Source organism: Panthera pardus, unplaced genomic scaffold (assembly GCF_024362965.1).
Source record: "Panthera pardus isolate Hobbes unplaced genomic scaffold, ASM2436296v1 HiC_scaffold_9, whole genome shotgun sequence".
NCBI classification, from domain to species: Eukaryota; Metazoa; Chordata; class Mammalia; order Carnivora; family Felidae; genus Panthera; species Panthera pardus.
In genome coordinates, this window is record NW_026527024.1 from 794,383 (window position 1) to 804,660 (window position 10,278).

The 10,278-nt window shown below is 47.5% G+C and overlaps 1 protein-coding gene across 2 annotated transcripts; it reads right to left on the reverse strand.

The window, feature by feature from the left end:
- Nucleotides 1–249: 249 nt before the first annotated feature.
- Nucleotides 250–10,063, reverse strand: ZNF425 (zinc finger protein 425). 2 transcript variants are annotated; one of them, XM_019453123.2, is made up of 4 exons: nucleotides 9,955–10,063; nucleotides 8,464–8,590; nucleotides 5,364–5,519; nucleotides 250–2,719 (listed from the first exon to the last, which is right to left on the reverse strand). In XM_019453123.2, the coding sequence occupies exons 1-4, from the start codon at nucleotides 9,970–9,972 to the stop codon at nucleotides 765–767; spliced, it is 2,256 nt and encodes a 751-aa protein (XP_019308668.2). In that variant the 5' UTR covers nucleotides 9,973–10,063; the 3' UTR covers nucleotides 250–764. The 2 variants fall into 2 exon arrangements, with proteins under 2 accessions (XP_019308668.2, XP_053754609.1); XM_053898634.1 differs by lacking the exon at nucleotides 8,464–8,590 and having other exon boundaries at nucleotides 9,955–10,048.
- Between the last annotated feature and the right edge of the window lie 215 nt (nucleotides 10,064–10,278).

Sequence of the window (10,278 nt, forward strand, 5' to 3'; positions counted from 1 at the left end):
AGAGGGAAACAAAAATTTATGTGCAGCATCGTTAACAAAGGAGATGGTAGACAACACTTATTTTTGGTAATATAGAGAAATTCCCCCGCGACACAGATGCTCTCACCATGTGAGAGAAAATGAAAATTCACTATATGAGGAAAAACTGAAAGTCTCAGTACAAATTTAAATAAGGAGGCCTGATAATAGAAAGCAGACTGAGGCATCTGAGGGGAAACATTTCAGTCTGTAACATTTCTTCAATCGAGCTGTGGTTTCGGAATTTCTTTTATTGTCATTTGAGAGAGAGCATGCGCGAGTGGGGGAGAGGGGCAGAGGGAAAGAGAGAGGGAATCTTAAGCAGGCTTTAAGCTCGGCGCAGAGCCCGACGCGGGGCTCGATGCCACGACCCCGGGATCATGACTTGAGCTGAAATCAACCACTCGACCGAGCCACCCAGGTGCCCCAAGGTTTCGGAATTTAATAAAGGTATTACTATGCTCTTGGATGACGCTGCTGAAAACTGCCGGAATGGCGGCAGAGTCGAGTGTTTCTTCCAGAACCGGCCGGCCTGGTCCACAGGAATCACAGAGGGGAGATGCCTCTTGTGCCTGGATAATTGGGGACCTTTGTCAAGGAGCTGTCACGCCCTGCCTGCTGTGCATCTGGCCAGCGTATGTGAGGCCGGCGTCCCGTGAATCCCTTATCCCCCTTCTACCGTGGATCCGACAGAGCTGCTAACGCCACCTAAGAGCTGTCACTGCCGCCTTTCTGCGTGGCTTGGCCTAGACACTGAGGGGCTTTGCCCTGGCATGTACGGCCATATGGGTGTTGAGTGCTCCCATGTACGTGAAGCTCCTTCCACACTCGTCACAAGAAAAAGGCCTCTCCCCTCTGTGATGGTGCAGGTGGGTCTTCAGACTTCTCTTCTGGAGGAAGCCTTTGCCACATTCCGGACACCCGAAGGGCTTCTCTCCACTATGCGTGTGCAGGTGGACCTTCAGGCTTCCCCGTATGCAGTAGCTCTTGTCACACTCGGGACACCGGAAGGGCTTCTCACCACTATGGACTCGAATGTGTTCGGTGAGCCTGTACCGCTGAGTGAAACTTTTGCCGCACTTAACGCAGGAGAACGGCTTTTTGTCACTGTGCTGGAGCAGGTGGCTTTTCAAATTCCCTTTGAGACGGAAGCTTTTATGGCACTCAGGACACCGGAAGGGTTTCTCTCCGCTGTGGAGTCTCTGATGTTCGGTGAGCTGAGACTGCTGGGTGTAGGTCTTCCCGCACTCGCTGCACGCAAACGGCTTCTCGCCCCTGTGTATCCGCTGGTGGAACTTCAGGGAGGCCTTCCAGAAGAAGCTCTTGTCACACTCAGGACACCGGAAAGGCTCCTCCCCACCGTGAAGCCTCCTGTGCTCGGCGAGGTGCGAGTGTCGGCTGAAGCTCCGGCTGCACTCGGGACAGGAGAACGGCTTTTCTTTGGCGTGGACCTTGAGGTGCTCCGTGAGCCTCGACTGCCGAGGGAACGTCTTTTTGCACTCGCCGCAGGAGAACTCCCTCTGCCTGTCGTGGACTCTGCTATGGCGAGCGAGCTTCGAGGGCCGGGTAAACCTCTTGCCACACTCCCCGCAGGAGAACGGCTTCTCCTCGCTGTGTAAACGCTGGTGGGCCTTCATGGCGTTCTTCCAAGAGAAGCTCCTGTCACACTCGGGACACTGGAAGGGCTTCTTCCCGCTGTGCTGAAATAGATGGGCCTTGAGGCTTCTCTTCAGGCGGAAGCTCTTCTCACACTCGGGACACTGGAAGGGCTTCTCTCCCGTATGAACTCTGGTATGTTCAGCGAGTTTCGTCTTGTGCGTGAATCTCCGACCACATTCGTCACAAGAAAACGGCTTCTCTCCACCGTGGATCCTCTGGTGGGCCTTCACGGCAGCCTTTCGGGAAAAGCTTCTGCCACACTCCGGGCAACGGAAAGGCTTCTTCCCGTCGTGTCGGCAAAGGTGGGCCTTCAAACTCCTCCGCAGGCGGAAGCTTCTGCCACACTCTGGACACCGGAAAGGCTTCTCCCCGGTGTGCACCCTGAGGTGCTCCGTGAGCTTGCACCGCGAGACGAAACCCTTGCCGCACCGCTCACAGGAAAACGGTCTCTCCCTTTTGTGCAAACACAGATGCTTCTTCAGAGCGGCTCTAAACTGGAAGGTCTGGTCACACTGGGGGCACGGGAGGGGGCGCTGGCCCACGTGAACAACCTGGTGAATGATCAGGCTGCACTTCAGATAGTAGCTCTTCTCGCACTTGCCACACCGGAAACGCTTCTTCTTACACAGGACCGGCCGGTTCCATCGGCGTTCAGAGCTCCCTCTGGATTCATTTTTGTGCTGTGGATATTTACAGAGCTGGCTCTTGGCGTGGTTTCTTTTGTGCTTTACCAAGTCTCTCTTTACCTGGAAGACCTTCCTACAGACAAAACAGGAATAAAATCTCGGCCCCGGTGGAATTTCCAAGTGACCTGGGGGACCTATCAGCGTAGGCCATGGATCGTTCTTATCCCGATTAGAGGATATGACGTCAAGGTTTTCATGTGGAATCCCTATTTCTTGGAGACTTGGGTGCCGTAAGGTGGCTCTTTGATTTGGTAAGATCTTTCTTTCCTCCCCTGGGAAGGTAGCACGCGAACCCTGCTTTTGGAGGCCATTTGAACGGCATCCCTCCTCTTCTGCCCCAAGATTTCCTTGGTCACCTGGAGAGAGAAAAAGAAGACCCACCCTTACCAATGACGTGTCTGTGCTACGATGGGGTCAAGAATGGTCTTCACGTCACTACCAGCGCGGGAAAAGGAATCCCATTGATCTTGATGACCTTGTGTATCTGCTTGCCACAGGCCAAGTATATCTAACTGCGACGTGCAAATTCTTCCATCAAGTGTTAAGAAATGGCTGCGTGTGGAAAAAAAATTGCAGGCAAATACATCTTGTGAACCAATGAATTATCCTCAGAGAATAAGCAGAAGTTGAAAGAAAATAAAAATGAGCTAGTCTGAGAATATGACCATTCTATTCTAGCTCCTTAAATCTGTGAAGTAAATCACATAATACTGAAGTATAAAGGCTTTGGGTCATATTCTTGCCCCTTCTACCACAGATTTCAGGAAAAGCTTTCTGGAAGAAATACTAATAAAAAATATCTTTCTTGGTGCCTGGGTGGCTCAGTCAGTTAAGTGTCCAACTTCAGACCAGGTCATGATCTCACAGTTCACGAGTTCGAGTCCCACATTGGGTTCTCTGCTGTGAGTGCAGAACCCACTTCAGATCCTCTGTCCCCCTCTCTCTGCCCCTCCCCCACTTGTGCTCCCTCTCTCAGAAATAAACATAAAAAAAAAAGAAAGTATCTTTCTTAAGAATGTCAAAATGACAATTTACTAAATTTCACAAAGAACACTATGGAAATAATGCCCTTTTCCAAGGAACTTTGCATCGTAAGAAAAGATATTAATAGACGCATAGTCACTGCTGTTCCCAGAGCAAAAACCATGATGACAGGAAATGGGGAGCTGAGCTCGCACCGTATTCTCACCCGCAAAAACTGGAGCGGTCAATTCCAGATGCTGGCCTGAGCTGATGTATTTCAGAACCGCTTTGTCTCCTACCTGTTGAACTGGGTCCTAGGCCTCTCCTTTTTTAAAATCTCTTAACACAGGAGGAAACCTCACCTGTCAGGAAGGGTGGGCCTGCCCCCAGAGAACTCTGATTATGCTCTGTGGTCACGGTTAACAACAACAGGATGATGTCATTTACTAAGTTAGCACTCCATAGCTAACGTCTAGGTCATGGCAAAAGCGTGCTTACCTGTCTCCTTGAACTCTATTTCTTATCACTTACTATTTATTCCAGGCAGAGGAGCAGTTGTGATTATTGGGTGAGTACCACCTGGCACGAAGGGAACATTCGTTTTTAGGGACAGCCTTTCTGTCCCTGGGTCCTCCCTTTCTAAAGGATGAAGTCAAACTTCCTCCTTGGGATTTCTGGCCCCGCTAATCTGACATCATGTCATGTTTCCCCTTCTCCACCTCCCATACGCTCCCAAGAATCACATTCAGCTATACATTTTCTAAACACAATGGGCTTGTTCCCACCTTTGAGACAGCTCATGTATAACCCCTGCTGATCTTCTCTAACCAAATCCGTCCATTCTTTGCTATTTAAATCCTAATTCCTTTAGAAGGCCTCGTGGGAAACTGCTGTCTCTACTCCACTCACTCTCCTCTAAATCCCTATACAACTCCTACTACCACTGCCACTTACTATTTTATTAAATTGTACACAGTCCCATTATATAGATGACTAGTCCAACAGTTCAATATGATCGACTAACTTAACTGCCATCCCAGGTGAGCACGAAGACCAAATCCTCCAGCGGAACATATATATATATGGGTATATGTACGTGTCTCCTTCCCACCCCCAGCCTGAGTAATAACTAACACAGTCCTATGAACATGGTAGGGACTCAATGCTCGTTAGATAAATGAAATAATAGACAGTGGCAATGAAATGAAGTCCTTGGGAATTCTTTTTTTGTTTTGATGGAGCCAGCCCATACGTTCCCTGGGCTCAAATCCCTTCTTCTTAAGGGGAGTCCTATGACTTCCAGGGACTTAGATCTCCATTTAATAAAACACTAGCATAGTCTAAAAAATAACATATTCCCTTAAGCATTTGAAGTATTTCCAACGTTTTTCTTGTGATACAAGGAATTCAAAAAGGAATCCTTCTGGGGCAGCTGGGTGGCTCAGTTGGTTGAGCGTCCAACTTCGGTTCAGGTCATGATCTCACAGCTCATGAGTTCGAGCCCCGCGTCGAGCCCTGTGCTGAGAGCTCAGAGCCTGAAGCCTGCTTCTGTGTCTCCCTCTCTCTCTGCCCCTCCCCCACTGCATTCTGTCTCTGTCTCTCTCTCTCTCAAAAATAAACATTAAAAAAAAATTTTTTTTTTTAAAAAGGAATCTTTCAACAGGATTTTAGAACTCAAGTTCTAAAAATCTGTACAATAAAAAAATAGTATGTTATACCAAATTGGACGGTTTTCCATTTCTCTATACTCAAATGGACACAGTGGTGTCACGGGGAAGATGGCTGCTCCTCAGGACTTGACAAGTGGGTCCTCTACTTGTTCTTTTACAGGGAATTCTTCTTTCCAGGGTCATAATTTTTTTTTAACAAAACATACACAATTTCCCTCCTTATAAAAGTAATACGTTCTTATATTTGCTTCCCACTTGAGGGAAAAAAAGAACACTCTCCATCAAAACAATGCTTATTCACAACGTCCAGCTGACTATCCACAAAGATAAAAGAAATCAGTCATGACCCTAAATCCATCATACTCACCAAAATACAGCAACTTTCGAGTCTTCTGCGTGCTGCACTGCTCATCAGCAGAAGGGCTAAGTGTCATTCTTTTCTCCAAGGGTCCCTGGTCTCTGATTAACAGTGTTCTCCCTTGTTCCATCCAAGTGATCAAATCTGGCTTGGAAAAAACACCACCTGCAAAGAGAGTCCACATAAGACGCAATCTGGATTTATCTGAGTTCTTCACTGAACATGATTATCAGAGTTGACTTTGATTCCTGAAGACAGGAAATCAAAGTTAAGTTAAAAAAAATTGAAACCCGGGGCGCCTGGGTGGTTCAGTCAGTTAAGCATCCGACTTCGGCTCAGGTCATGATCTCACAGTTCGTGGGTTCGAGTCCCGCGTCGGGCTCTGTGCTGATAGCTGAGAGCCTGGAGCCTGCTTCATATTCTGTGTCTCCTTCTCTCTCTGCCCCTCTCCTACTCGCGCTCTGCCTCCCTCTCTCTCTCTCTCTCTCTCAAAAATAAATAAGCGATAAAAAAAAAATTGAAACCCTTGAAATTACATGAATGACAACAAAATATAGCCTAACCAAGACTGCTTAGCTTAAATGTTCTCTGCAATGTTTCATAAAACTAAAGGAAATGGGGAAGTTAAGGACAATGATTTTTACTTTTATTTTAATGGTTATTTATTCTTGAGAGAGAGAGGGAGAGACAGAGCCCAAATGGGGTAGGGGCAGAAAGAGAGAGGGAGACACAGAATCCAAAGCAGGCTCTAGGCTCTGAGCTGTCAGCACAGAGCCCGATGCGGGGCTTGAACCCACGAACTGTGAGATCATGACCTGAGCCGAAGTCAGACCCTTAACCAACTGAGCCACCCAGGTGCCCCTGGACAATGATTTTTAAAAGGCCAACAGATCCAGGCAGAAAGTCTTAAAAAATGATCATTATGAGAACAATGTGAGTGCAATAAAAAGCAAAATCACAGGAGGTCAAGAAGGGAGCCTGATCACTAAACGCTTCTGACTAGACTCCCCATATTCAAGGAGACTAACTATTGAGGTGCAGTGAAGGAACCAGGAAGTTGTTAAACGATGGCAATGATGAAGGGAGAGAGAGTAATGTGTCTAATGACATAAGCATGAAGGGAAGAAGGACAGTTCTAAAGTAAAGGAATGATTTTAGAAGATCCAATGGATGCCCTGTAGTAATGTCACCTACCGCTGAGACCTTGGATCAAGCATCGGCAGCACCTGAAGGGCTTGTGAAAAATGTGGACTCCTGGGCCTGAGGCTGAACCTGCTAAATCCTAATCTCTGGGGCTAATATCTGGATGCCCGTACAGAAAATCATTTGTAAATAATGCCCTTTGGGTTTTAAAAAGTGGGAAAATCAGACTGGATTTTCCAAGCACAAGGACACTAGTTGTGATAACTCCCAACTCAACCCTGGATAAGCACGTAGCTCGAGTTTCTCCTACCTGACTGGACTGAGACTGCTCTGCTTGATCTCCTAATGTTGAGGTGTCCCGGGGCTTTCTCCTATCTACATATTCTCCCTAGGTGATTCCACCTAGCCCTGAGATTTCAAACACCATCTTGGGCCACCTGGGTGGCTCAAGTTGGTTGAGCGTCCGACTTTGGCTCAGGTCATGATCTCACGGCTGGTGGGTTCGAGCCCTGCGTGGGGCTTTGAGCTGACAGCTCAGAGCCAGAAACCTGCTTTGGATTCTGTGTCTCCCTCTCTGCTCCTCTCCCAGTCATGGTCTCTCTCAAAAATAAACATGCAAACAAATTTTTTTTAAACACCATCTATATAGTCACTCCAAATTTGTGACTCCAGCCCTGATCTTCACTTGGAATTCCACTCTTGCGTACCCAATTATAAATATTTCCATATAATGTCTAATAAATATCTCAAACTGAAGGTCCTTTCCCCAAGCGTTCCTGATGTCATCGAATAAAGCCATTGGCTTCAACATACTCAAGCCAAAAATCTAGGAGTTGATTCTTCTTTCACTTTTAGGCTCGACGTCCAACCCACCAGCAAAATCCGGGACGCTACCTCCGAAAGACATTCAGAGCCTGTCTCCTTCTACCTTTATCACCACCTACCTCGTTCGGACTGCCATGAAGCCTCACCTGCACTGCTGAGGTTCTTGGCTGGTGTCTCTCCTTTCATTGCTGTGCGCTACAATTCATTCTCCCCATGGCAACCCAAGTAATCAATTCTTCCAACAAATTTTGTCTTACTAGTCCTGTGTAAATCCTCTCATCACCTTCCCTTTGTATACAGAACTAAATCGAACTCTGGACCTTGACCTAGAGGCCCCTTCCAGACTTGGCACCACAGTTCTCATCTCCTAGCCTTCTCTGCATGTGTGACTAGCCTTAGCATGGTTCCCATCACACAATGAGCTCATGCACTCCAACCCTTAAACTTCTGCACTAATCTTTCCTCTGCTTAGAATTTTCTTCCCTCTGATTTCGCACAACTGATTCATCTTGTCATCCCTATCTCAGATAGAAGAGATTATAAACCCCAAAGGAGGGAGAGAAGCCTACAGGCTATATTGAGATCACCTGTTAAATTGGTAACGGTAGAAATGGTTTTAATGATGTAAGAATGAGTTAGAGCAAGTTGGATAAATGGCAAAGTATAATCTCAACTTTCTCTTCAAATCTACCCTGTGAGTATTTCTCTGGGTATACCTACGTGTCCCATCCCACCGCCCCTTCTCCCTCTACCAGGGAACTTTTCCCCCAGTTCTTAGGAGGAGAGAAAACTCCTCTTGTTGAGGCAACACATGTAGGCACCAAAGTATCAGTTTTAAAAAAAGGATACACTTAAAAAAAAGAGAGAGGCAATGAGGTCATTTAGTAATTCTAACTGTGGGACAAACAAGGGAGGTTTGGGGTGAAAGAGAATTCTGAATTAATAAGACTGGGGGGGGGGGTGCAGATATCACTAGATAAAATAATGACATGTTAAATATTCCCAGGCCATAATAGGAAGTTAAGAAGATATTCTAAGTGTAAACTGGCCACAGAATCATACTCAATAGCTAATACAGAGTGGAAAGCCTAATAGTATTAGGCTGGTTCCCCAAAAATGATTTCTTTGAAGCCAATCCTACCCAGGGAATCAAGAGTCTCATAATTGGTCTTCATCACTTGCTGATACATTTCCTTCTGCCACTTCTCCAGGATCTCCCACTCTTGTTCCGAAAAATATAAGGCCACATCATCAAATGTCATTGTTACCTGGAATCACAAACAGTACATACATACATTTTCACTTTCAGGCTCCCATCTTTCAATGTCCATGTCTTTAAGAGACGAGAAGAAACTATATTAAAATCTCATTCTTGGGCGCCTGGCTGGTTCAGCTGGTGGAGCATGCAACTCGTGATTTCGGGGTTGTAACTCTGAGCCCCACAGGGGTGTAGAGATTACTTAAAAATAAAATCATATAGGGGCACCTGGGTGGCTCAGTTGGTTACGCCTCGGACTTCAGCTCAGGTCGTGATCTCGTGGTTTGTTGCTTTGAGCCCCACGTTGGGCCCTGTTCTGACAGCTCAGAGCCTGGAGCCTGCTTTGGATTGTTTCCCTTTCTCTGCCCCTCCCCTGCTTGTGTGTGTGCACACGCGTGCTCTCTGTCTCAAAAATCAATAAATGTTAAAAAATTTAAAAAAAGAAAATCATATACATATATATAATTATATGTGATACATATATTCTATCATTCTCTCTGGATGGTGCCATGAACAATGTAATAAAGGGGCCACAGAAGTCTACTTGACCCACATAGTGAATTAATGACCAGCAGGCCTTTGAACACATGCATCACCTAAAGGGGGATCCTTTACTTAGCAACAACCAATTATTGGTATGCAAGACTTTTAAAAACTTTTTTATTTTGAAATATAGACTCAGGAAGTTTCAAAGATAGTACAGTACAGAAAGGTTCCCTGTGTCCTATACCTGATGGGGGAGGAGGTGAGAAGCGGAAGGGGAAAAAAATGCATTACATTAGTAAGATTATTAGATACGAAAATCTCAGTAAGGGTAGAAGCAAAACTTGCATAAGTAGGCAGGTTATATACTTAGTTGAATTTAACAGAGTTTCCTGGATTGAGCCCAGGATATGCCTATTAAACTCTAAAACCGGTGTTGAAATTTCCCGTTAACCACCCCAACTGGTTTCAAATTTTCTGTCATTTCCTACAGGGAGCAGTCTCCAGTTCCTTTCATTCCCAGTCTTCCTTCCCCTAACTTTTTTTTCATCCGTTCAGATGAGCTTCTTTGAGGTTACATCCATCAGCAGAGCACAGAACGAGAACCCAAGAGAAACCAAAGAACTCCGACACACGGCGGAAACAGCGGGTGACAAGAGGGGACGCTTGGTTAGACCCTGAATTTCTCCCAGTGACCCCTTTTCTTCCTATTCCATTGCAGAAACAACCTGAGCACCAAAACCGTCCCTTTAACCGCCGGGGGCTCCGAGCTCAGTCCAGGGTCACGCACGTACAGTTCCCCGCCGCCCCACTGCCCGAATCGGGACCCCACACCAGATCGCGACAGGGACGAGTTTCGACAGGGCCCGCATCCTCCAAGGCCCCTCTTACCGGAGCCAGCTCAGCCATGGCCCTTCGCGGCCCCCGCTTCTGCCCCTGCCTTCGCCGCTGCCCTGGAGACGCCGAGCGCACGGGTCACCCCCCCGGCACCGCCCACCGCGCGCGGCCTTCCACCCCCGTCCGGCCCCGCTAGGCCCAGCCCCCGCGCGGTGCACGCTGGGACTCGCGCCCGGCCCGGCCCCACAGCGCCCCCTGCGGCCGGGAGGAGCCAGCGCCGTCCCCGGGTCCTGGCGCAGGGTCTGGGTCTCCGAGCGAGGAAGACAGACCGAGAGGCACTGAACGGAGCTGGAGAGAGGAAGACGGAGAGGCGGACGT